We start from the raw sequence: 26729 nt of genomic DNA on the forward strand, positions 1-26729 counted from the left end.
TTTTAACGCGTAAACTTTTTTGCCAACTTCAGGCAAAACTTTTTCTCACAATGGCAGTTTCAATTTAGATACACACTAACCTTTGTGTTTAAAAAAATTACAAGTTTGTCTCACTTTACACTTCTACTAGACTAAATTATTTCTTCACAATGTATGATTAACTACAGAAATAAGAGCAATGGCCTGCGATCATAATAAAAGTATGCACGTAAGACAAAAGTAAAATTCAAGTGTTATAATGTTATATGTTATAACCTTATGTTCTTGATTTCTAGTTTGTCCACCCATACAGCCAGAAGTATCTTGTACCAAATGTAAACATAACTCTTAAAAGCGCTTAAGCAAACGTATTTTTGGAATAACAGTAAAGCAGTATGAACATTTTTAGGTGACGATGTAAAAAAATCGAACCCAACTGCTGCCAATAAGTGCCAGCCATTTCTTACTAATACAATCGAACGCTATGCGGATCGTCAGGAGGATCTCGACGAGCGACATCGTCAACTCAAAGATAAAATCAGCACCATGGAGAAACTACTACCCGCCCTGATCGCGTGCGGCATGTGTAATAAGTCATACGATGAGAAGAATCAGGCTTGTGAATCAAGCAATGCTGCTTTAAATCAAGTGCGCGAGATGATGAGAAAATTGTCACCGTTGCCTGATCCCGCGGACGAGCTCGTTGCTGAACTTGCTACATGTGTCAAGCAGCTGAATCGAGAAACGGCCGAGTTGCACGTACGACATTAACGTTCGGGTTAGTTTAGATAACCCAGTGCTGGCTAATCAGAGCGAAAAACACTTTTTAAAGATCGACGTGTATTTACTATCATTTTCGTTGTTTCCATGACTCTGGTGTCCCATACCGTTGAAAACGATTGGTCATCTATTTTGTTTACTTTTTCAATGAAGTTCGTAATATGCTCAATGATAACAAGGTGCAAGGTTCAACTTACTTCATTCGAGTTGATTACTTTTGTTATTCAGAGCTAAGAAATGATGAATAAGCATTTAGTAATGGGGCGATTGATCGTGGAACTCCAGAATTAAGTTTTATGCATGTGTCTGTGTCTGTTTGTGCATCATACTCGCGAGGTAATTTTTACAACTTATGAAACCCTAGTCTAAAGTGGTATTGTATATACATTGCTTTCGTTTCAAAATGACGTAGGTAACTCCCTTTCACTATATCTTTGGTTGAGGTTTTTATCTCTTTATTAATACTTCCCAAAGCTTTTTGAGAAACTTGATGAAGATCATTTTTGCTCTGATTGTTGGTTTATCGCAAACACAATAACCGAAAACTCCATGGATTTTTATTCCTTCTAGGACAAAATAATTAATGCCGACATCCAACTCGAAGAGAATTGCATGGAGTTGGAGTCTTTGGGTCAGGCTAATCGAGAACTCGAGGAACAAATCCGGCACCTGGAAGACCAGTTAAATTCTCAGACTAGTTTACAGTCAATCAGTTCGGAGGATCGGATCTGCCTGTCGAGAATTCGAAAATTGGCGAAAGATGAGATCAAAATGAAGAGCAATATACGCGAGCTCGAGGAGAGAGAAAAAGTATTATGTTGTCAGATAGAAAAAATCTTTGGATCGAGCGATAAACCATTATGCGAAGCTGCTAGAGGTCAAAAACATCATGCACATCGACCGAAAAGTCGGAAGAAAAAGCACTGCGTAAGAAAATCAAACTGTTTTTTAATTTAAATATAAAAAAAAAATACACGTGGGCATATAAATATATAGTTGACAAAATAGTAGCAAGGTTGAGACATTAGTTAAATGTTGAGTAGCTTGTGTATTATCGCATAATAATGCTGCCTTGAGATAGGTGTATTTTCTTAAAACGTGTACACTATATACATTCATGAAATTGTGGCTAAAAAGAACATTTTAAATTTATATAACGAGCTTAATTATATATGAGTTTATCCGTAGCTAATATCTTTATTTAAAAACACTAATGAATGAATCATATATGCTGTTTAACATTATAAAGATCATTTTTTTACTAACACTAACTCGCCTGCACACATTCTTCTTCCATATCTTATCGATAGTGGTATAACTTTTATCGTTAGTTATAGCCGAGTGTACATACAGTGCCATTCTCGTATTCAAGTTTTTCTCGTCTTTGATGCTTCGCTTGGCAGTGAGCTGTACTAGTTTTGGGCACATGTCATTTGAAAAGCTTTGCCGATTAGTTATCGCGCTAGTTCATGCTATAAAATTACACATAAAAAAGAGGATTTAATATAAATATACGAGCATGATTAAAAAATAAGATTTTTTCATAAATTAATAATCTTTAACTGACTTGTGTTTTTTTGTTCACTTTTTGGGTTTTTGAAAAAAAAAACGGTTTCAAACTTATATGTAAGATCGAAGTAAACGTGACGGGGCACGAAACTTTACAATTCAATTAACATTCAGTTGCAAAACAACCAGTTTGTACATTTGTTGCTTTGTGCAATGTCGTAGAAGTATTGAGTTATGTCCTTATGTCAGGAACTCTAGCTTATCTATACTGCGGTTTTAACCCGCGAAAAGCACATTGCAAGGCAATCGACACACCAGTTATGCATCGTTATGTAAATTAATTTTCAAAGAAACTTCAAATTTTCTCCTATAGCCTACGAGTCTATAGCTGCAAAACTAAATGGCATAAGCCCATTATTAGTTGTTTTCAAAGTATTTTCTGGAATCAGATCGATCATTAGTCATTTTGCGTAAAAAGAGCCTCTTTGAAAATATGAAAAATCGATTTTCGAAAAAAGTGAACTTAAGTCACTTTGGTCATCAGCCAAAGGATCGTTTGTGATCTGGCATATTAAAATGGAAGTCGTGTTTATTTTTTAGAATACCTTGGAAACATCAACGGAATCGTTATTTAAAAAAGATAAGAAATGTGATAAGTCTAAATGTGATATGCTTAACTCTATCATACCGGGAAATATTCCAGTGGTATGTCATCAAATAAATATTTATCTGTTAAGTTTAACTACCGTAATTAAAAAGTGTATTAATTTGCAACTAATATACAATTTATTTTTAGATGTGTTGCTGTCTAAAAGATAAAGTTGGATGCAGCTATAATTTTGCTAGAACGTGTGAGCATCTTTTGCAAAGAAAAATTCAAATGCCAAAAAAATCAATATCTAGCAAATTATGCAACTGTAATCTATCTGCTAAAGAGAAACAACAGAAAAAAAAATTATGAACCAACAGATAGTCCATGGTGTACATCGGATGTTTCACATTTAACTTCACAACGTAATGCTTTGGTGAAATTACAAAAACAAAGTCCGTGCATGCAACAAAGTGTTGCAAATTTTGATGAATTCGTATTGCTACTTACGCACGAGTGAATACGTGGACGATTAGTTTACAAAAATTAAATAATGCTCAATAACAAGAACGCAAAATCTAAGTTCGTAAAAAGTTTTTTGTACAACTGTAATTATAGAATACCTATAAGCGTTTGACAAATCACAAGTATCACCTACAACTTATTAATTATGAATTTTTATAATTAGTTTAACATTGGATACATTTTGATACACCATTCTTTATGTGCATGTTATGTAAGATTTCATTATTCAATTTATAGAATTCAATTTTACAAATTTAACACTGTTATCAGAATAAGGCAACAATTTTTATTTGTTAAAAGACAAGCATTCACGATGTATTTCTGAAAGCTCTTCATTTGTGACACAGCTGTTAATTCTTCAGCTCCGTTTAAAAATCTTCGTTGAAAGGATGATCTTTATGCTCAGCGGCACTTTAAAAACAAAACCAATTAATAAAAAACGATTACTTTGTTAGGGGCAATACAGAGGATAAATCTTACCTGTTCATTGGACAAACTCTCCATTTGCGATCAAAAGTGTGAAGAAGTTTAATATCGTCTTCAGACAATTGAAAGTCGAATATATTAGTATTTTCCTGTAATCTCACCTTTGAAGCAGATTTCGGGATGACGATATGACCTCGTTGCACCTTGCAACACAAAGGCGACATGTTAAATCAAATTATAGAAATAGATTATATTGCACAAAATTAGGGGTGTGCGAGTCAAACTCGAACTTTTTTTGTTTTGGTTGCAAAATAAATATGGGGTTTCAAAAATCTACTTAAATACCACGATTGTAGAGTTTTTACACATATCTAACGAATACTATGGGTTTTCCTTGTTTCATAACAGTGATATGTCACTTAAAGCTTTGAGTACTTATTCGAGTTTTTTTTCGATCTTTTGCCTAAAAAATAACTCGATTGGTTGTTTGGACTGATTTTTCAGCCTATCAACATTTTTTGCTTTTGTAATCTATTGAATCTGTTCAATCCGCATGTTAACTTGAAATCTAAACACTTATAATATATTATTATGTCTTTGGTTTAATTATTTGCGCCATAATGTCGTAACCAAATGTAAAACTCGACTTTTGACTCGCACACCTCTACACAAAATAGAAGTAAAGCAAATATGCAAGGTCATGATATCGATTCAAAATTCCCGTAATTTTGTCCACAATAATAGTTTGTCGTTATCAGTACGAATGAGAAAAAGAATCGCGTGAGGTTGATTGAATCATGCTCTTACCTGGTACCTTAAAACAACTTGAGCTGGTGTCTTGTTGTATTTTTCTGCAATACCTTTGACCTTTGGATCCTCAAGCAGACTGGGGTCTCCGGGTTGCGCCCATGGCCTGTCCGGTGAACCTAATGGACTGTATGCCGTAATTAGGATGCCCTTGGATTTGCAAAATTCAGATAATTTGACTTGGGGCAGGTACGGATGACATTCGACTTGGTTAGTCACCGGTTTGACTTTGCAATTTTCAAGAATCCTTGCAAGCTGTTTGGAATTGAAGTTGCTGACGCCAATATTTTTAGCTAGTCCCTTTTCCAGTATTTGTTCCATAGCTTTCCATGTTTCAACGTAGTCAACATCGCTGAACTGGACCTTTCCATCTGGACCCTCTGGGAATGGCTCTTCCAATTCTGCAAACATACGTAAGGTATCAATCGATCGATTTTATTTATTTGACAAAATGTTTACAATTTATAACGATTTATCAGTGCTGTAAAAATAATTTAGAAGAATAGGTCAAGCATGGCTTACAAGAACAAAAAAATGATAGCTATAATTTATCTTGTATTGAAACGATACATTTTAAGCTGTTATGCATTTACATTATAATTGCAACACTTTTAATATAAAATTGATGGAATTTTACCTTTGAAAGCAACTGGCCAATGAATAAGGTAAAGGTCAAGATACTCGAGATTTAAATCGGACAGCGTTTTTCGTAAAGCGGGTTCGACGAGATCGGGTCGGTGCCGAGTGTTCCATAGTTTACTGGTCACGAAAAGGTCCTCGCGTTTGACAACACCTTCCTTCAAAAGCGCGGTGATTGCCTCTCCAATTTCTTTCTCATTGCCATAAACTGGTGACGTATCAATATGATGATAACCTATGCGAACCGCATCTTTGATAACTTCTACAGCGGTTCCGCCTTTTGACTGTGAATATAATAGATTTTTTAATATTCGGTATTTTCAATTTTATAGAGTTTGAATTTCGTCAAATACAAATAAAAAGCCATCTATAAAATAGTAGATTTTTTTGAGAATATTTTATTTGATAATATTCTATTATCAATATATATTAAAAAAGTTTTTATTTTTTTGTTAAGGAGTTCGCTACGAAACTTTTGTCTTAAAAAAATTATTGATTTCGAAACATAACATGTATTTAAAACTTTGAACGTCACAAGTGAGTATACATACAATAATATCGATATGTAGCTTGTTGATCGTTCTATATGAGTCCTACACTTGATATAGGCAGGTATAATAGGTAGAACAAAACTACTTGATTAATGACTTAGCATTTGTGCACCGATAATAAATATAGGTATCTGCAACAATATACACTATTTACAATATTGGCAGTTTAATAATTTCTTATAATACTTTGTAAAGTATTTAATGATGTTTAATTATTGAAATGCAAAAAATAGCATAGATATGCAATTCTTGTTAGATTTATTTGGGTGTTTATTACTATAGTGTAATGAAGCATAATGTATTATCTTTTACTAACAAAATGTGAACTATATAGATGTATATAACCTAAAAATATTCAATTTGAATACACTTTCTAATATATATTATATTTATAAAAATAAATCAGAAAAATTATAATGATTTCTACCGAGCACGAAAGTTAAAATTAAATAAATAACTAATTGGCTTAATTGTTAATACATTTTAACCGTTGAGAAATAATAAACAGCTAATTATTCAAAAACAAAAATATCTTACTTTCCAAGTTCCCAATCCAAGAATAGGGACTTTATTTCCGTTATAGAATGTTGTGGATTCTATTTTGCTCATCGTGGATAAAAGTTCCTTCCAAAATAAATGCCGCACTCTCGCAAGGTGTTTCAAGAACGTGAAATTATAAAGCAGCTTCATGCACGAATTACTGTTGTTGCCTCTTGAATCGAAACTGCCTAGTTACGTACTCTTGCGCCAAGCTATAGAAACATTATTTTCTTCAACAAAAAAATACATATAACTACGGCCGATAAGTTGCCAAGCACTCGATCGATCAAAGCGTCATCGCGCTAAAATTAACTGTTCGCATATGATAGTGACAGACAAACTTGAATCCTAATTAGAATTCTATCGCCCCATATATGTGTATAAATAATTTATAAAATTTATTAAGTAGGTATGGCAAATAACCTATTGATTTAGATATTAGGTTTATATCATAGGTACGAAAGAATGAGATTATCGTAGGTACTTTTATAAAAATATCTCTCAACGTTTATAAAAAAAAATAGCTTACTGGTCACGAAAAGGTCCTCGCGTTTGACAACACCTTCCTTCAAAAGCGCGGTGATTGCCACTCCGATTTCTTTCTCATTGCCATAAACTGGTGACGTATCAATATGATGATATCTTATGCGAACCGCATCTTTGATAACGTCTACCGCGATGTCGCCTGTTAACTGTGAATATGATAGATTTTTTAATATTCGGTGTTAAAATTTTATAGAGTTTGAATTTCGTCAAATACAAATCAAAATCGATTTTTATTAAATACCACGTCTGATAATATTAATTATAGATATTAAATAATTATCAAGTCAAAATTTGTTCATAGTATATAAATAATAGATAAAAAATATTTTGCCTTATGAGTTTACTACAAATATTTTATCGTAAAACTTTGACAGTCACAAGTAAGAATTACACTAATATTGATGTATAGCTTTGTCGAACGTTTCATATGAATGCTACTTACCCTTGACATAAGTATATCAGGTATAACAAAACTACTGAATTTTTGACTCAGATAAATGTAGGTATTTTTGCAAAGAATTTAATGATCTTTAATTTTAAAAATGCAAAAGTTAGCATAGACACAATTCTTCTTAGATTTTTTTAATGTCTAGAGGGTAAATCAATAATATGATTAACTGACAAAGAGTACACTGTAGATGCATATAACTAAATACTTTATCTGCGATGTATATATTATATATATATAATGAATTATAAAAATTGTTTAGATTACCACTGAGTATAATAATTTAAATTAGCTAAATATAATTAGGACTTTATTAATCAATTTTAATAGTTAAGATATAACAAACAATCAATTATTTGAAAACAAAAATCACTCACTTTCGAAGTTCCCAATCCAAGACCAGGAACTTTATTTCCGTTATGAAATGTTATGGATTCTATTCTGTTCATTGTGGATAAAAGTTCCTTACAAAATAAATGCAGCACACTGGCAACCCTCGTTAAAAAAAAGGATTGGAACGGATTGAACCTCAGAAAAAAATGTACAGATACGTTTCAACCCGTTTTTTGAATCCAGTGAGACCCGTTTCAATCCGTTTTTTGAATCCAGTGAGATCCGTTTCAATCCGAAAGTGATGAAAAATTTGTCCAATGTGTCAGATCCGTTTCAATCAGTTTGTTCAATACGTTTCAATACGTTTTAATCCAATTCCAATTTATTCCGAATCCATTTCAATCTGAATTTATTCCGATCCGATACCTTTGTTTCAAATACATTTCAATCAGTGCCTTTAAGTTTCAAATCCATTTCAATCAATTTATTTTAAAATTATGCGGGCTTTTCAAATGTCAATTTTGCGCTATAATATAAAAGACAAAATAAACATTTAAATTTCCCTATTATAACGTTATTTTTTTTGTCTTTTATATTGTACCACGAAATTTTAATTTTCAAATTGACATTTGAAAAGCTTGCATAATTAAAAAAAAAATGAACTGAAACATATTTGAAAATTAAAGGTACTAACTGAAATGGCGGATGAGTTGTATCGATTATTATTTTTAGACTTTGAAACTTATAGGGTTTAAATAAAATAACAATATATATTTTTTGAGTTCCAAATACTTATTGTTTTCCAATTCATTTATACTATTGATCATGAAGATTTGTATAAACAATATCCATTTAAATAGCAAATTATTTATATAAAATTGAAAATACGTATCTATGGTTTTTCAAATCGCAGAACATCATTTTCTTAGTCACAATAAACTATTTATAAAATAAACTACAGTTTGCGGACGTTTTTATTTTATAAGGATTCAAACTGACTGAAACGGATTATAACTTTTTAATTATTGTATTGTAATCATCCGTATCAAACTATAACAGTACAATTAGAACACCATTATATATATATATATATATATATATATATATATATATATATATATATATATATTTACGCACACCATATAGTGTTCTATGACTGTTACAGTAAAAATTAGATTAATATGGATTGGAACGTATTGATAATGTAACAGTAAATAAATGTTATTTACTGTTACGGTTTGAAACGGATTATAACAATATTTAAAAAGTTATAATCCGTTACAGTCTATATATACGTCGATATGAATTGGATGTAACGGATTATAACTTTTTAATTATTGTAATAATCCATTTCAAACCATAACAGTAAATCAAAATTTATTCAATCCGTTTCAAACCATAACTGTAAATCCAATTTTATTCAATTCGTTACAATCCGTTATACATGTCATCATATATAACGACGTATATAACGGATGGTAACGGATTATAACTTGAAATGGATTAGGTAACCTAAACGGATTGATACGGATTGGTAACGTTTATTTTTTTTTATTTTTTGTATGTTACGGATTAAAACGGATTAAACATCTAAGTTTCATATGATTGATATGGATTAAAACGTATTGAAACGGATTGAATACTACATTTTGATTTACTGTCCCTGGTAAAAATAACTTATTAAATCCGATTCGAAACATAATAGGGTTTAATTGGATTTCTTAATCGGAAATTATTCAATTAAAACCAATTTAATCGATTAAAATCTATTTAATCTGATTATAACTTTTAGTCGGTTTTAATCGGATTCAATCAGTTGTATTTTTCAACAAATATAACATTTTATTTAAAAACACAACTGTTTAAATCCGATTAAGACCGACTAAAACTTATAATCAGATTAAATAGATTTTAATCGATTAAATAGGTTTTAATTCGATAATTTCCGATTAAGAAATCCAATTAAACCCTATTATGTTTCGAATCGGATTTAATAAGTTATTTTTACCAGGGGTTATGGTTTGAAACAGATTGAAACCAGGAAAACGTTCTAATCCGTTACAATCCACTTCAATCCGTTCCAATCCTTTTTTTTAACGAGGGAAGGTATTTCAAGAATGTGAAATTATATACAGTAGCTTCAATCGCGGATTACTATTATTGCCTCTTGAATCAAAACTACCTTCCAATTTATATATTCTCTTCCAAAACATGTACATAACAACAGCTGATAAGTTGCCAAGCACTCGGTCGATCAAAGCGTCATTGCGCTAAAATTAACTATTCACATGACAGGGGCGGACAAACTTAAACCCTAATTTGAATTTAATCGTCTTACATAAGTATTTGAATAAATATAAAAGCATATACAATTATTTTAATTGCTATGGTACACAATTTAGTAATTCATATAAAAGTCGTATTATATTATGTACGTATTAGTAAAGTCAAACCTTGCAAATTTTTGTCCACTTATCATGCCTATAAAATAGTCTCATTTTTTCGCCCTTGTTACACAATACGCTACATTACAGTTGTGGTATAAAAAAAAGGGACTATAAATTCTTAATAAAAGGGAAACGATTGAAATTTTAGTAAAAAATTATTTTATTGCTATTAATGCGCTTGAAAAATTGTCATTAATGTTACGGTACACACATCAAACTTATCGCATGAATAAAAATAATTGTATAAAATTTTGCCTTCCGATAGAAGAGTGTCTAACATATTATAGTCATGTAAAATACAGAGGGCTTAAAATACTTCAAGCTCCGTAAAGTTTCGTTTCATACTAATTGAGATTTCTGTTAAGCAGCATGATATGACTTTATATGAAATAAGATCATCTGTATCTGGATACCGTCGCATTTAGAACGGAATGTGGAAAGGGTAATGCGGACTTGGTTCACATCTGAAAAAGATACATGCATTTAAAAATAATTTTTAAAAACCAAAAAAACTATTTAAACGGCGATATATCTTACCCGGTCATTGGACAAATTCTGCCGTTACAGTCGAAGGTGTCTATGTATGCAATGTCTTCATGTGCCAATTTAAAGTCAAAGACTTGACTGTTTTCGAGGATACGCGACTTCGTAACTGACTTGGGGATAACAACGTGGCCTCGGTCGAGCTAGATAAATGGTAATTAGCATCAATCAGAGGCATATACATACAAAATAACTGTATAACTATTTCATGATTTAGCGAAAATCGCTTATCACCTACTTGATAACGGATAAGAACTTGAGCAGGGCTCTTGTTGTATTTTTTGCTAAGCTCAATTAGCTTCTTGTCATCCATAAGTTTTGGATCTTCTGGCTTGGCCCAAGGCCTGTCTGGCGAACCAAGTGGACTGTAAGCCGTTATGACGATGTCTCTTTGCTTGCAGAAGTCAGATAACTTCCTTTGGTTCAAGTAGGGATGACATTCAATCTAAAACAATTTGTTAAGTATTTTAGTGAAATGTCGACTTTTCGTATTATGCACAGTCATCTTGATTTTTTTAGCAGATTGTATCTTTGAGTATGCTAATCATAACGCGACGATTAATTGTGTGTCGTTACATCTAACAAAGACTAGCACATTCGTAAAAAAAAATATATTTTTTAAACGATCATTTTTAGAGTAATATAATAAATAAATTTGTTTATAGAATCTACTAAATTCAAGGCATCACGCTCGTAAAACCTTGAGTTTTCGTTGGATTAATTTTTTTATAGGAAGTTTGAAAATGAAGATTCATAATATGCATTTTTGTAAATGTGCTAATCTTTGTTAGGTGCGAAGATGTATGTAGAATTTTATTATAAAAGCTTAAACTTTTTTCTACGTATGCGTGAGATTTGAAAATATTGTATACCTGGTTTGTAACTGGCTTGACTTTGGAGTTCTTGATAAGCCTATCGATTTGCTCGGAATTGAAGTTGCTGACTCCAATATTTTTAACCAAGCCCTTAGCCAGGACAGCTTCCATGCCTTTCCATGTGTCGAGATAATCGACATCGACATCAAGCAGTGGTTTACCTTCTGGGGTCTGGGGGAAGTTGTTTGGGCCGTCCTTATAAGCCATGGGCCAGTGGATGAGGTACAAGTCCAGATACTCCACGCCGAGGTCAGTCAAGCTTTTGCGAAGGTTCACCTCTACAAGTTCAGTTTTATGGTAGGTGTTCCACAGTTTGCTCGTGATGAAAAGATCCTCGCGCTTGATGACTCCCTCGGCGATTTTGGCGGCGATGGCCGCGCCGACTTCCTTCTCATTGCCGTAGACATGGGCACAGTCCAGATGACGGTAACCGATGTCGATAGCATCCTTAACGGCTTGCGTGACCTCACCAGGTTTCGACTGAAAAGTTTTTACATTTATGAGTTACACAGTTTTGAATATGTCATTGGTTGTCAACTTAACTATAAATATTATCAAAACTATATAACAGAGGCGCAGTATAAGCATTTATAGCACATTACAATACGTGTGACCTAAGTGGCACTTTATTACACGGCGTGTATTTATATAGTCGGCGCCGTGTAATAAAATGCCAACTTTAGGTGACAAGTATCGTATATTATTTTAAATTCACTGTGGAATTTACGTTTTTGATTCAAAAGATAAGACGAAAAATTCCATGCAAACGAAGATAAAAAAGTCTGTGCATGGATAAAAGACATCGTTCGCTATTAAGAGAATGTATTTCTTCAGAAACGTTTGATGTTTATTTTCAAAAGTATATGTTAGCTGAGCTATCCAGTACGGTAGATTACGTTTCATTTCGTAATATTGATATGTGGTATTCAAAACTTGTAAGAACAAATGTTTTTAATCGATGTCACATAGATAGTGTAATCGTTATTGAAATCGGATTTTGTATATTTTAATTAAATTGAATTGAACAAAAGATTAATAAAATTTTACAATATGATACAAATCGTCTTATACATTTTTAATTTAGGGTTCTTTCAATAATCATGAATACATCAAAAGTTAATCAAATTTATGTAATATATTTTAAAAAACGTAACATTTAAGGCAATATTATGTTAGGAATAAGCACTAGTTTACGACAATTGCAAAGTAAAATAATGGCCTTTATTTATTACTTCCGGTCAGATATTGGGAAGAACAGCCGATAGCATAATGTTTACTATAAAATGTTACGTAATGCATCAGAAAATACAAATTCAAACTTTGTATAAAGCAGTGTATAACCTAACCTTCCACGTTCCCAAGCCGAAAGCCGGAATCTCGTTGCCATTGTAGAACTTGATCTTTGGTACGTTCAGAGCCATTTCAAAATGTTTGACTTGTAGATAAATTTCAACCGCTCGTTTCGGAGTTTCAATCGCAACTGACGGACTTCCAGAGTCCCAGTTCGGTTCACCGAGAAAAAAGCCTCTCTCACGTCGCTAAAAACATACGAGCCCCAGCAGCATAAGACGCAAACGCGAGATACCGGTACAGCTATATATTTATATAATACACGCTTTCGGCTCCTAGTCTGTATAGCCTTGAAGTCCCCACCAAAGTATACAGCTGCGTCACGTAGCTCCGCCCATCAAGCAGTTCCCTCTAGTTTGCACCGTTTTGAAAATTCTCCGTCGACGAGGCATTGATGACTCTTTCTCTGAAGCACTCAAAGAAGCCGGAAAACTTAATTACGTGATTATCATTATGAGAATTTCATGCAGTTATAAAGTCAATTATTTGTCCAATCTGTTGACTCATTAGCTCACCGTGTCATATTTTACGCAATTCTCTTTGATATGTTGCAATTTTTTATAATTGACTTTAAAAACGTCTCTTACAAATTTATACATTGTTGATCGTGAATAAATGAAAAACCTTGTTTCTTTGCGCGATATCAAACATTGTTTGCGGTTAGTAAAAAGTATTTTTTATCATTTACAAAATATAAAAATTTAAAAGATTCCAAATGGATGCATCGATGAAGCATAATTACTGTAATACAATCGGATAGGCATTTTTTGTATATTTAAAAGAGGTGCAGTTTACTATAGTTTTAGTCTTGTTAAAAACAGATAGGGGATAACAATGCTTACCGGATGGGGAACTGTACCCATCATAGTGGAAAAATACACCGACGGTTGCTACAGTTTGAGTTCAGTGCAACTCATATATACGTACGTTATATGGAGCGTTTCTAGAGTCTTCTAATACCTACACAAGATTTAATTTGCTTATGTTTACTTCTTTCTAGAATTTATAATACTTAATATATTAATTATGTGTTTTACAATATGATTATGCAAATTTACAGGAAAGATTGCACGAATAATATACTTACTATCAATAAATTGCGAATAATGGACATTGGACAAGCATTATTTATTGAAATCAATATAAAAGGTACGCATTTGTGTGCACACACATATACCCACAATTGACATTTCATATTTATGAAACATTATTTTATTATTTTTATAATGTGTGTGTGTTCTCAATTAAATTAATTCATTTTAGTGATACAGACAAATTTGTCCAACAAGTCAAATAACTTTTTTTTACTTTCCATATGTTTCATACCGCCAAAAGAAAGGTAACATTGAATTAATTAAGGTTTTATATAGAGACATTATACTTTTATTGCCATTTAAGGCATGCATGAATAGCGACTTATTACTTATCTCTAATGCTCTGTGCATAAAGTACGCATTCATAAGTTATACTGATAAAATTAGACGTAAGCGCGTTATCTTAGTCGTATGATGATTTAATAAGATTGCATAAATGTTCAATTGTTGTATCGTTCATTCATTTTATTGCGTTGTTAATGGAAAATTGTTAGTTGCATGCAAAATAAAATAAAGAAAAGATTTTGCGAATTTTGTTAACACGGTATTTTTTTACACAAATAAATAATACCATAAATAACACATTCTATGTTTAGTTACTCATTACTATATATAGGAAAGTATAACATTCATCGACCAAATAAATGCAGTGCAAGGCAGATTTTTTTGAGAACGGAAGGAAAAGATCACTCGCAGAAGAGAATCTTCTGCACGACACAGCCCCTAATCGAAGCAAGTATTATGGTCGTATGTTTTGTATGTACTCTTAATGGGAGAATACATACACATAAGGGATCCACTTTAATAGAATCAAACGATGGAAAGTTCCAGAGGCTGGGGCTGAAATATTCCGTGAACTCTTGAGCGAGTCATCTGCAAATAGAAGCAAGGGAAAGATCGCGAGGATTCAAGTAGGATTGTGTGGAAGTGTGCAATGCTGTATAAATGAAGCTTTATTGGTTGGAGCGAAGGACAATTATGGTTAGCCGCCCACATTTGCTAGTTTGGGCATTATCACCAGCTCGAAATCCCGGCTAAGAGAAGCCGATGACACTTAACATTCAGATTTGTTAAAATCTTTTAATTCAAAAATAAAATAATGAGGTATAAAAGCAATTAAATGCAGACTATCTTTTTGTAAAAGATAACATTTTATTGATTAATATATTTTATTTATTCAAAAACAACAAAATTGTAATATGTAATATTGTATGTGTAATATATATGCATGCTCAGGCGTAAATTTTCAAAAAGGAATATTGAACGGGTAGTATTTCGCGTCCTTGTATCTATAACAATACAGAAAAAGATGTTTGATTCATATAAAACAAGTATAATATATTATTTTTTTAATTAAACTTACTTATCGAGTGGTACTACTCTTGCACCAGTCCCAATATTTTGAAGCCTACTCATCTCTTCATCTGTTAAACTAAAGTCGAAAATTTCAAGATTTTCCTTAATATGTGATAATTTATCCGACATAGGTATGGGAATGACCCCCATTTGAACCTGTATTTATAACAACATTGTACTAAGCATTGCATTAAAACACTCGTGCATATATATATATATATATATATATATATATATATATATATTTGTAGCATACTCACAACAAATCGTAATGAAATTTGAGCTGGTGTTTTCGCATATTTTTGGGACAATTCCAGCACGATTGGATCTAACCATAGATTTTTTATATGTGGTCGCTTTCCCGGCTTCCCAAGAGGTGAATAACCCGTAACACTAATATTGTGTTTTTTACAAAATTCTGTCATTGGTTTTTGGGGTAAATTTAAGTTTACTTCAACCTGTTAAGGATGCAACAATTAAATTTGCAAAACGTATAAAATTGCTAATGAATGCACACAACTAACGACAATCAATTTAGCATATACCTGATTATTAACAGGTTTGATTGTTGCTGCGGACATCAGTCTAGCGATTTGTTCTGAATTGAAATTACTTATTCCAATAGTACGCGCGAGACCTCGTTTTTTGCATTCCTCCATGCCTTTCCAAGTTTCTACATAATCAATATTGGAAGGTACAATTTTCGTTGGATCATCTGTTTCCTAGAAATTAATAAAAGCTTTTAGTCTTTAGTAGATTAAATTTATAAATGGAATGGAATCAAGGAATTATTATATTTGTGTACCTCCAGCGAAATCGGACTGTGCATTAAAAAAAGATCTACGTAATCAAGTCCAAGATTTTGCAAGGACTGTTCACAGCTAAAAACAACCTGATCAGCACGATGAAATTTATTCCCTAACTAAAACAAGTTGTACTCATCATAGTAAATAGAATATGAAATATTTACTTAAAACATGTAACTAAATTACTGTTTTTTAATAAACCTACCAACCTTTGTTGTGATGAAAAGGTTTTCCCTTTTCACAGTTCCGTCTTTAATTTTTTCACGTACAGCATTGCCTACTGTCTTCTCATTATCATACAACAAAGCTGTATCAATGAGTCTATATCCAAGTTCAATAGCATGTTTTATAACTTTCTCTCCTTCTTTGCCTTTAAGCTAAAAATTATATTCCGTGCTTAGTTATTTAACAAAGCGAAAAATATATTAAGTATTGAATTCGGGGTAATAATACTAAGTATACTCAATAAATACATCCTCATCATCACCAATCTTTTTCCACAAGCCAACTACTAATTGTTAAATATTTAAATAATATATAAAAGACAGTTTTATTATATATGCTGATTTTTGTTGTGGAACGCTATAAAAGTAACATACTTCAGAAACAAATAAATAAGAAAAATGGAAGCAAGGTTAGGAAAGACAAATTCTTTCTAAAAGTGATGAATCGTAAATCTAAACATTATTAATAACTCTAATTCCAAATGTAGATTTCTTATAGACACTTACGGAATATGTTCCAAAACCGAAGGATGGCATTGTATAGCCATTATTCATAAAAATTGTTGGCACTGTCATTTTATGACAAATATATAACGAGATACTTGATACTGGAATACAAATACTTCAAATAAACCAAGGAGCACGGTAACGCCCCAAAGATAAGCATCGTCGTTCGTCTCAGTTTATTCAATATATCCCATCACTAATTTGATTTTGTAAAACATTTTGTATATATAGATAATACAATCATGAATGATGACTATATAGAACGGTTACTTACGAGAAATATAAGACCAGGATAATATATAACGTGATATAATACTAATAAGTCATACCGAATCTAACAAGTTATACCGCTTATAAAGGTAACTTCTAATATTCGTGATTTTGTTTTTGAATTTTAATTAGGGGTGAGGGTACGAATTTTGAAAAATAAAGATTTGAGAGGAGAAAATTACGATTGATTTATAATTAAAGATAAAATTTTAAGTTCTAAATATTAGAAAGGTATAATTTTGAAAAATTAATTTCTAAAGTTACTGAAAATTTCCCTTTTGCAATATTTCATAAATGATTATGTATACAATCCAATTTTAAGAATACTCAGATCACTTAGTGCATATACTTTAAAATTATATATTTATTACTTATATTTTTGCATTAATTTCATCATACATTTATATAAATAATATTTGTATTAAAAGGCGTATTCGATTCATCAATGTTTTTTCTATCAAATTTAAAACGGAATGTTGAATGGGTAGTACTTTGACTCTTTAGCGCTATTGAACAAAAAATATATTTTAATTTTATACAAAATCAAACAATTTTTATTTTTATTATGATAACAAACTTACTCTTCCATTGGGGCAACTCTTTCTCCCGTTGCAATTGATTGTATAGAATTAATTTCTTCATCGGTTAGCGAGAAATCAAAGATTTCAAAATTTTCCTTAATACGTGATTTGGTCACTGATTTTGGTATTGGTATTGCACCCAATTGTGACTATTTGAAGTATATTAAATTATTATTTATTGTTTTTAATTGTTATATGACCAATTTAAAATATTGAACCAGGGTACTAACCACAAATCTGCATGCAATTTGTGCAGGTGTTTTTCCATATTTTTTTACAAGTTCTTGGATTATAGGATCATCCCATGCATTTGTTATTCCATAGCGATTTCCTGGTCTTCCCAATGGCGAATATCCAGTAACTGTAATATCGTGTTTTTTACAAAACTCAATTAAAGCCTTTTGGTTCAATTTCAGCGATACCTCGACCTGTAATTTTATCCGCAATCGTTAAAATAAATTCAATGCATGTGTTTAAAAGTTAGTTGTTAAAAAAAGAAATTTGTTACATTATATACTTCACAATACCTGATTATTAACTGGTTTAATTTTAGCTGCTTCAAGCAATCTTGTAATTTGCTCTGAATTGAAATTACTGACGCCAATACTTCGCGCAAGACCTTGACGTTTGCATTCCTCCATTCCTTTCCATGTTTCTAGATAATCAGTGTCAGAAAGTAATAATTTTCCTGAGGCATCTTTTGGTAAAAGTTCATCGCCTTCCTACAAAAAAGGTGAGTGAATAACCTTTTTTTTAAAACGAGAAACTTAGCTATGGTATTTAGTAATAATTAATGTATACTTTAAATGCAAATGGCCAGTGAATAAGATAGAGATCAACATACTCTAATCCAAGATTTGCCAACGACTTTTTACATGTTGGAACGACTTGATCTTCTTTATGGGTATTACTCCAAAGCTATAAAAACAATTAAAAGTCATTTATCTCAAATGAATTTACAAATTACTCAAACTAAGTTAATAAACTCACTTTTGTTGTGACGAAAATATCTTCTCTCTTAATTACTCCTTCCTCAATTTTTTCTCGAATAGCATCGCCAACTTCTTTTTCATTGTCATAAAATGATGCGGTATCAATGTGTCGATAGCCTATATCAATAGCATACTTTACAGCTATTTCTACTTCCCCTGGCTTGGACTGAATTTAAAAAATAAAAAAAATATATTTTAGTAGTACAATTCGAAGCATTAACATGTTATTAAAAATAATGTAATTTAACAGAATAATTTAAAAAGTTTTCTTTATTTTTTTACTGATAGAATCTATTATATTTTTTCGAAATTCGCGCGTAAATAGTAATGGGTATCCTACTTATTTTCGTTAAACGATTAGTTCCACGAATGATAAAGTAGGTATCTTTGCATAAAATTACTGAGAAAAATACAGATTTGATCTTTCTTTTCATGTCCATGACAAATTAGGTTAGAACATTTGAGATATCAAGTAAAAATGAAATTAGTTAATGTCAAGGTGCGTCTGAGTATAAAAATTGCAACAATATTATTACGACAAAATTGATCTCTAAAATATTGTCATGCTAACCAAATATGTTCCAAGTCCAATTGCTGGAATTTTATTTCCATCGTTGAAAGTCCAGGTAGGTACAGCCATGTTTACTGCTTTAAATCACGTTGCTAACTGATGGAAGTATTACAGCGATAGAATTTCCAGTATACCGGTACTATTTATATACATACATCAACTTGTTTACATGAGAATACAGTAACGACTTAACGACCGCAAATTTTCACTGACATTTAGCGTTTAAATTGATTTAACTAGTTCTCTTTCTAATTTGGCTAATATGTTATAATGGTCTTTAGTTATATATTGTTCAACTTATCTTAGATTTTAAATAAAAAACGTATATAAAAAGGATTTATAATTTTATTCAATAATAAAATAGTATAATTCTCGATGTATAAAGTAAAAATAACGATATCGATCATGCAATTGTAAAAAAGAGTAACTTAGTATGGTATGTTGAAGGGATAAAATTTATCATTTCTAGCACTAAAAATATATAAAAAATTATTTTACCTTTAAACAATAAATCTGTGACTATAATGCAAAATAATAATCATACTTACCTTTCGTATGTTATTAACCGATTTCCCGTTTCTAGTGCTTGAATTTTCGACGTTTCACTTAATGTTAGATTAAAATCAAAGATTTCAATATTTTCTTTTATTCGTGATTTTGTAACAGATTTGGATATTATTGCTGAGCCCATTTGTAACTGAAATTTTTCTATTATATATGAACGTAAACTTGTTAATGAAAAATGTTGCACATTCTTTCGTATACTTACTATAAAACGCAATGTCACCTGCGCAGGTGTTTTATTGTATTTACAAGATAGCTCTTGAATCACAGTAGTATTCCATAAATTATCCAAACCTCTGCTATTACCAGGATTGCCAAATGGAGAATAGCCCGTCACAGCGATATTGTGTTCTTTGCAAAATTTAATCAATGCTTTTTGATTTAAATTTAAAGATACCTCAACCTTTAATGTATGTACACGTATTATATCATGTATAAATCATTCTAGTTCTAGGTCATTGAACAAATTATTTTAGTGGTTTACGTACTTGATTATTTGCCGGTTTTACTTGTGCGGTCGATATTAACCTTTTTATTTGTTCAGAATTGAAATTAGAAACCCCAATGCTATGGGCAAGTCCCAAATGTTTGCATGTTTCCATACCTTTCCATGTTTCAAGATAATCAATATCGGCAACGATTCTTGTTCCTCGATCGGTGTATGATTTGAAATCAGTGCTTTTCTAATTTAATAGGGTGTATAAAGTGAAAAGATATTATATTAAGCGACCGTTTAAAATACAAAAGAATAGGTATTAATTTATAAAAATAAACTGTATCAGATTACTTTAAGTGCTATTGGCCAATGAATGAGGTAAAGATCTATATAATCTAGGCCAAGATCATTTAAAGATTGTTTACACGCAGGGACAACTTCACTTTCTTTATGAGCATAATATGATAACTGTAACAGTATATAGGTATAATAAAAGCATGAAACTATCTTCTAATATAAATTATTTATTTTTAATTTATCAAACCATAGACGTATTCAAGGCATATTCACCTTTGTCGTTACAAATAAATCTTCTCTTTTCACTGTTCCGTCTTTGATTTTCTCTCGAATAGCATTGCCGATATATTTTTCATTATCATAAAGGTATGCAGTGTCTATGTGACGATAACCTATGTCAATTGCATATTTTACGGCTTCTTCTAGCTCTTTTGACTTAGCCTATATAAGTAATAATAAAAATAAAAAAAATATTATGTTTATAATAAAATACAGCTATGTCTTTCTTAGTTACTATTCTTACTTTGATTTATATTGAAATGCTAATTTATGACTAATTATTCACCTTGTATTCTAAATTTAATTAACTCTTTTAGAGAAGATTTTTTTGATTTGGGTTATTAGTTAATAATATACATATATACTTACGCGAGCAGTTCCAAGCCCAAGCACTGGCATCGTATAGCCATCATTTAAAGTGACAGTAGTTTGAGACATATTAATTTACAATGTTATTGAAAGTATAAATTTTGCTATCCACTTATAAGATACAGTCTATTTAATACCTCATTCATACAAAAAATAATGTTTAAAAATCTTTAATCAATTTTTACAAATTATTTCCAAAACAAATCGTCTGATTAAGTTCTGTACCATCATTCAAAGGTTATGTATGGATGCCGAAAATTTTCTTCCATTTGTGCGCGCGCACACACACATCTTGCATAGTTACATGCCCAATTTTAAAACAATTTTGTTATGAACAATAAAAAAAAAATCATTTACTCAACATTATTTTGTGTATGTTTTCAAAAGTAACCAATATTTTATCTTAAAATTTATATTAAATATACGTACGATACAGTAATATCAAATATTTGTTATGTTCTTTATTTCCTTATCTGATTTAATAAAGTACAAGCAATATATTTGTAAAAAATAATTTTATTGAGACTGGTGATTGGTCGCTTTTAAATAAGTGGGTGTCTTTATGTATTACTGATTAGAACGGAATAGAAAATGGATAATATTTGGCCTCTTTTGCCCTGAAATAAAAAGTTTAAAATTTTAATAAATTTTAACTTGACATTATAACGTTGGAAGTGATCATACTTACTCTTCAAATGGTGCTACTCTTGCGCCACTTCCCATTTTTTCAATAGTACTCACTTCTTCAGGAGTTAGACTGAAGTCAAAAATATCCAAATTCTCCTTAATTCGTGATTTAGTTACTGATTTAGGTATTGGGGTGACGCCTAGTTGATGCTGGAACACCAAAGTTACCAACAATTTATTTGATAACCTATATGACCTGATTTGGAGATTAAAATACTCACGATAAATCTACATGCTATATTGGCTGGAGTTTTCTTATATTTCTGTGCGAGTTTTTGTATTTGTGGCTCATCCCATAAATTTTGTATACCGTGTCGATTTCCAGGCCTGCCAAGCGGTGAAAATCCTGTGACTGTTATTTCATGTTTCTTGCAAAATTCTATCAAAGGTTTTTGGTTTAAATTCATTGTCACCTCTACCTAAAACCAATTTACATTAAAAAAAAACAAATATTATTATTATAATATTTAAAAATATACCAACTAGGACATACTTGATTATTAACAGGCTTGATTTTAGCTGATGATAACAACCTAGCTATTTGTTCAGAATTGAAGTTACTAAGACCTATACTACGTGCAAGTCCTTGGCGTTTACATTCTTCCATTCCTTTCCACGTTTCAAGATAGTCAGTGTCAGAAAACTCAATTTTCCCAGCAGCATCTCTTGGTGTTAGTGCATCTCCAGACTGGATCGTTAATTAATAAGTGCATTGATTAAACGAAAATTTGGAGTGGTTACAAAATAAATGATTGAATTTATTCATATTGCGTTACCTTGAAAGCGAATGGCCAATGAACGAGAAAGAGATCTATGTAATCAAAACCTAAGTTTTCCAGTGATTTTTTGCATGCGGGCACAACTTCATCTTCTTTATGACTATTACACCAAAGCTATAAAAATAAATCCATTGAACCGAGGATTCGAAAATTATAGTAGTGACATACGAAAACGCATTGACTGACCTTGGTAGTTACAAAAATGTCTTCTCTTTTAATCGTTCCATCGTTTATCTTTTCGCGGATCGCACTGCCAATCTCTTTTTCATTTTCATAGAAGAATGCTGTATCAACGTGACGATAACCCACTTCGATTGCATACTTTACAGCTTCGGCTACTTCTCCAGGTTTGGACTAGAAATCAATTTTCAAGAAGCACATCTACAGTACAATTTATTTTTGGCACGAGTTCAATGTCGACATTTTGATAGAGTTAGAAAGCTAAGTATAGTTGAACTTAATTTTACGAAAATGCACATAAAATGTTAATTTTAGCATGAGTATTGATACAGTATTTTGATAAGATTTACCAAAAAAGTGCCGAGGCCAATCATAGGCATTTTGTATCCATCGTTAAAAGTAACTGTGGGCACCGGCATGTTGACTTCGGGACGAGCTTTTGCTACTAAGTTGCGCTCGGCAGAGGTGCGTTAGGTAGATATTGCCAATACCAAAACTCTTACATAAACAATATTACACAATCAATGTTAAAACCGGTCTAGGAGCTGCTATTTATCAACATTAATAATATAGAGTTAGTAGTATCAAACCATTACTGCCATATAACATTTTTTTAAATTCTATATACTTCTTTTTGAAATTGTGCCTATTATTATTTGACTCATTTACGAAAATAGAAATAGCGTATGTGTATAAAGAAGATAGGTCATGCGCGAAAATATATTTGAGTATAAGTCTATTTATTTGATGTTAGTTTAATGTTTACAATAGTTATTTCATAAAGTTAACTGTAAATACTTGTGCAACTTTATACAGGCAAAGTAGATACGTATAAAAATTAGTTGATGTATAATATTTTTTAAAATTCGATATTGAACGGATATTCTTTGCAATCTTTGTGCCTGAGAAACAAAGAAATAAACACAATTAAAAATTATTATACAAGCATACTATACCTAGCGTCGTAAATTATTTACTTACTCTATAGCAGAACAAGTTCTAAAGCCGCAATCAAGTTTATCTATTGCTGCTATTTCCTCTGGCGTTAATTTAAAATCGAAAATATCGATATTTTCTTTAATGCGCTTTTCTGAACTCGATTTGGGAATTGGAATAGCTCCGATGTCAATCTGAAAGTTTATGCAATTCTAAATTTATCCGAGACTGCTTGGAAACTTACGAGAAAGAGAATCAACTGTCCATCTTACTTACCACGTATCGTAATACAATCTGCGCATTGGTTTTATTGTACTTTTTGGCGATTCCCGTTATAACAGGTGATTGGAGACTGATGTCCGCACCAGCCGGCTGAAATACGTTGTTGCGTCCGGGAGCACCAAAGGGACTATAGCCAGTGACGGCTATTGACTTACTGGCGCAGAACTCGCGGAGCTTCTTCTGGTTAAGGTTTATATGCAACTCGATCTGGTTCATAACTGGCTTGATGCTGGCTGATTCCAATAGCCTCGTCAACTGCTGAGAATTGAAATTGCTCACGCCGATACTGCGTGTCAAGCCGAGTTTAATGCACTCCTCCATGCCACGCCACGTCTCGATGTAATCGACTTCATCCTGAAAAAAAAGAATTTATTAGAGCTGCGTCTGCTGTCGGTCTGCAATTGAAGGGTTCAAAGTACATGACTACGACTACGTCATACGAGAGTAACTGCATTGTAAGTAGGAAGTACAATGTATTGGTATAAAATCTTCTGGATAAATGAAAGTTGTAATTGTTACGTATACTTAATTAATTAAGTATTAACTGATAACATAATGCAATTTTATTATAGTAATATCACATTTTAATATGATATGTTTGAGAACTCGAAACTGACATTGAAAAAGAAAAAAAATTAAACTATAACTGACGAAGATACAGTATAATACCGTGAAGTGATTTATCTAGGAATATTTACCAAGGGCTCTAGCATAATGAGTTATAAAATATCATTATCAACTGATAGTGTTATATGACATGCAGATATGGACGTAACAGGAAAATATCGCGGTACATCTTACTTACAGGATATGAAAATGGCCAGTGAACAAGATACAAATCAATGTAGCCTAGTCCTAGCTTTTTTAAAGATCTCTTACAAGCCGCAACTACTAGCTCTTGCTTACGCTCGTCATTCCATACCTGTCAAAAGTAAAAAAAAAGTTTGAGTTGGTATGGGAATATTTATCAAATAGTACAACGGGGGAAAATAAGCGATTTCGGCACCCTCGATTCCGACCCTTTTTTATGCATGAAAGTAGTGTAGGTAATCGTGCATTTCGGGTCGTGCACAATGTAGTTAAAAATGTTTATATTTTCAGTTTGTTAAGTTAAAATACTAGCACCCATGTACATCTCGATTCTCAATCGGCTCAGTCGCTTCAGCGGGGAGAAAAAAATGTTCTCCCCGCTCCACAATTTTTCTTCCCCGGCCGAGAGGGAGACCACACTCGAAATTCACGATTTTCTATGCTACTTTCTGACATGAAAAAGGGTTCATTTCATGCTCGAGTTAGGAAAATTATACTTCGATGAGCAGTTATTTTCTATCACCTTTGTAACAACAAAAAGATCTTCCCTCTTTACAACACCTTGGTCAATTTTTTCTTGTATAGCTTTACCGATTTCGGCTTCGTTGCCATAAAATGATGCACAGTCGAAGTGCCTGTATCCTGCATCGATGGCCAATTTGACAGCATTTTCGACTTCGTCCGGATCATTCTATTGAATCAAAAATAAACTATTCAGAACATGGATAGATTTATGAATGTTTAATTAAACTTTGTATTTAATTTTTTCCTCGTCTGAATATGTTTCGTTCAGCCTTTCGTCCGAAGTTTCCAACTAACGTAAGTAGAAATTATTATGTCAGTATATTTTGCAATATTTATCAATAATCTTTACGAAAACATATTATTTTATAGACCGTTTAATGGCTATAAGAGATTAAAAATATAAATAATTTTTTAACTTTAAAGGTTAATATAGATCAAAACACACGATCCACTTACAACAATAGTTATTTAATAAAAATAAAAAAATGTTATGTGTCTATAAGTGGTTTATAATTGGATCAGTTATCAATAAATTTAATATTTAAAAAAAATAATTTAAAATTAAATTTGTATGGTACACGATTTTTTGAAATTGTATTTTTCCGCTGAAATAGTTATACTTACGCCCCCTTGCCAGGTACCAAGTCCCAGAACGGGAACCTTATTTCCATCGCTAAGAGTGATTTCGTCTACCTTCGGCGACATCGTGCAGGAAAGTGCAGAACTCTGGCGTTCGCTGTTACGTCCAATGTTGATAAAACCCTAGCGGGGATGATAAGCCTTTCGTAATATTTTTATCAGTATCTGCTTATTAAATGTCATGTTCACCGGTCAGATCCAGCGAAATAAGAGATTGCATGTTTACGTTTGCTAAACAAGATAAAATAAAATTAAAATATACCTTTTCAAACACATGGATAACAAAATATTGATGCGCGGTATCACGTTATTATGCCAGTTACTGAAACTTCGAAAAACTTCCAAAATATCTCATAACCACGAATGTTATGTGCGAGCTAAATTCTGCGCAATTATTTCAGCTAGCCTTGACGGATGTGCGGACATTCTACAAGTGCTGTTAAGGTAGGTATCTTGTTTATCAGCGACCGATTCGATGACTGACGTTAGCTTGGATAACGCTGCAGAGGCATGTTATTAGTTATAGATAAAAGGTAATATCATTATAAGAAGCGTAAAATAGTGCTAAAGAATGTATTCTTGTTATTATACATCAAAAAATGTTAAATACACTTATTTCGTTGTATCATTTAATTTTATTTTAACATTAAATCTATTA

The 26729-nt window shown here is 31.8% G+C and overlaps 8 protein-coding genes and 1 long non-coding RNA gene across 18 annotated transcripts; 3 read left to right on the plus strand and 6 right to left on the minus strand.

Annotated features, from left to right (window-relative positions):
• Window positions 1–37: 37 nt before the first annotated feature.
• LOC100120476 lies at window positions 38–3843 on the plus strand. 2 transcript variants are annotated; one of them, XM_008203967.4, is made up of 6 exons: window positions 38–200; window positions 276–314; window positions 389–738; window positions 1330–1686; window positions 2869–2973; window positions 3065–3843. In XM_008203967.4, the coding sequence occupies exons 1-6, from the start codon at window positions 179–181 to the stop codon at window positions 3227–3229; spliced, it is 1038 nt and encodes a 345-aa protein (XP_008202189.1). In that variant the 5' UTR covers window positions 38–178; the 3' UTR covers window positions 3230–3843. The 2 variants fall into 2 exon arrangements, with proteins under 2 accessions (XP_008202189.1, XP_008202190.1); XM_008203968.4 differs by lacking the exon at window positions 2869–2973 and having other exon boundaries at window positions 48–200.
• LOC100120500 (aldo-keto reductase-like) lies at window positions 3421–6551 on the minus strand. Its single transcript, NM_001159938.1, is given in 5 exon segments — window positions 3421–3793; window positions 3863–4011; window positions 4616–5016; window positions 5253–5538; window positions 6343–6551. Coding segments are annotated over 5 exon segments (1032 nt in total). The 5' UTR covers window positions 6496–6551; the 3' UTR covers window positions 3421–3750.
• A 3710-nt stretch (window positions 6552–10261) lies between these two features.
• LOC100120526 (aldo-keto reductase-like) lies at window positions 10262–13156 on the minus strand. Its single transcript, NM_001159939.1, has 5 exons — window positions 12884–13156; window positions 11535–12017; window positions 10901–11107; window positions 10657–10805; window positions 10262–10583 (listed from the first exon to the last, which is right to left on the minus strand). Exons 1-5 carry the CDS (start codon window positions 12956–12958, stop codon window positions 10541–10543), a joined length of 957 nt encoding a protein of 318 aa, NP_001153411.1. The 5' UTR covers window positions 12959–13156; the 3' UTR covers window positions 10262–10540.
• Window positions 13157–13282: 126 nt separating this feature from the next.
• Window positions 13283–15493, plus strand: LOC103315393. Of its 5 annotated transcripts, none has more exons than XM_016987108.3 (5): window positions 13296–13810; window positions 13948–14036; window positions 14151–14226; window positions 14578–14737; window positions 14807–15493. In XM_016987108.3, exons 1-5 carry the CDS (start codon window positions 13722–13724, stop codon window positions 14843–14845), a joined length of 453 nt encoding a protein of 150 aa, XP_016842597.1. In that variant the 5' UTR covers window positions 13296–13721; the 3' UTR covers window positions 14846–15493. The 5 variants fall into 5 exon arrangements, 4 of the variants coding, with proteins under 4 accessions (XP_016842599.1, XP_016842597.1, XP_031778671.1 ...); XM_031922811.2 differs by having other exon boundaries at window positions 14578–14713; window positions 14790–15493; XM_016987110.3 differs by having other exon boundaries at window positions 13283–13810; window positions 14598–15493.
• On the minus strand, window positions 15112–17119 carry LOC100120551 (aldo-keto reductase AKR2E4). Its single transcript, XM_001604134.5, has 7 exons — window positions 16875–17119; window positions 16353–16520; window positions 16143–16259; window positions 15883–16059; window positions 15598–15795; window positions 15345–15493; window positions 15112–15270 (listed from the first exon to the last, which is right to left on the minus strand). Exons 1-7 carry the CDS (start codon window positions 16941–16943, stop codon window positions 15228–15230), a joined length of 921 nt encoding a protein of 306 aa, XP_001604184.2. The 5' UTR covers window positions 16944–17119; the 3' UTR covers window positions 15112–15227.
• Window positions 16442–17030, plus strand: LOC107981375. Its single transcript, XR_001729376.3, has 2 exons — window positions 16442–16777; window positions 16856–17030. It is a non-coding gene; the product is annotated as an uncharacterized LOC107981375 (long non-coding RNA).
• Window positions 17120–17488: 369 nt separating the features above from the next.
• LOC100678482 (1,5-anhydro-D-fructose reductase) lies at window positions 17489–19985 on the minus strand. Its single transcript, XM_003425316.5, has 8 exons — window positions 19837–19985; window positions 19289–19759; window positions 18716–18883; window positions 18527–18643; window positions 18253–18447; window positions 17956–18153; window positions 17726–17874; window positions 17489–17650 (listed from the first exon to the last, which is right to left on the minus strand). Exons 2-8 carry the CDS (start codon window positions 19355–19357, stop codon window positions 17608–17610), a joined length of 939 nt encoding a protein of 312 aa, XP_003425364.1. The 5' UTR covers window positions 19358–19759; window positions 19837–19985; the 3' UTR covers window positions 17489–17607.
• On the minus strand, window positions 19717–20464 carry LOC100678521 (1,5-anhydro-D-fructose reductase). The gene is made up of 5 exons (XM_032597271.1): window positions 20457–20464; window positions 20341–20380; window positions 20058–20255; window positions 19837–19985; window positions 19717–19759 (listed from the first exon to the last, which is right to left on the minus strand). Exons 1-5 carry the CDS (start codon window positions 20462–20464, stop codon window positions 19717–19719), a joined length of 438 nt encoding a protein of 145 aa, XP_032453162.1.
• Window positions 20465–21674: 1210 nt separating this feature from the next.
• LOC100120576 (1,5-anhydro-D-fructose reductase-like) lies at window positions 21675–26507 on the minus strand. 5 transcript variants are annotated; one of them, XM_032597674.1, is made up of 13 exons: window positions 26334–26507; window positions 26057–26194; window positions 25431–25598; window positions 24903–25019; window positions 24092–24451; window positions 23861–24009; window positions 23230–23781; window positions 22886–23053; window positions 22697–22813; window positions 22414–22608; window positions 22142–22339; window positions 21922–22070; window positions 21675–21850 (listed from the first exon to the last, which is right to left on the minus strand). In XM_032597674.1, exons 7-13 carry the CDS (start codon window positions 23296–23298, stop codon window positions 21808–21810), a joined length of 939 nt encoding a protein of 312 aa, XP_032453565.1. In that variant the 5' UTR covers window positions 23299–23781; window positions 23861–24009; window positions 24092–24451; window positions 24903–25019; window positions 25431–25598; window positions 26057–26194; window positions 26334–26507; the 3' UTR covers window positions 21675–21807. The 5 variants fall into 5 exon arrangements, with proteins under 5 accessions (XP_032453565.1, XP_001604204.2, XP_001603938.2 ...); XM_001604154.6 differs by having other exon boundaries at window positions 26057–26212; window positions 26334–26506; XM_001603888.5 differs by lacking the exons at window positions 21675–21850; window positions 21922–22070; window positions 22142–22339; ... (1 more) ...; window positions 22697–22813; window positions 22886–23053 and having other exon boundaries at window positions 23599–23781.
• Between the last annotated feature and the right edge of the window lie 222 nt (window positions 26508–26729).

This window comes from Nasonia vitripennis, chromosome 2, assembly GCF_009193385.2.
Source record: "Nasonia vitripennis strain AsymCx chromosome 2, Nvit_psr_1.1, whole genome shotgun sequence".
NCBI classification, from domain to species: domain Eukaryota; kingdom Metazoa; phylum Arthropoda; class Insecta; order Hymenoptera; family Pteromalidae; genus Nasonia; species Nasonia vitripennis.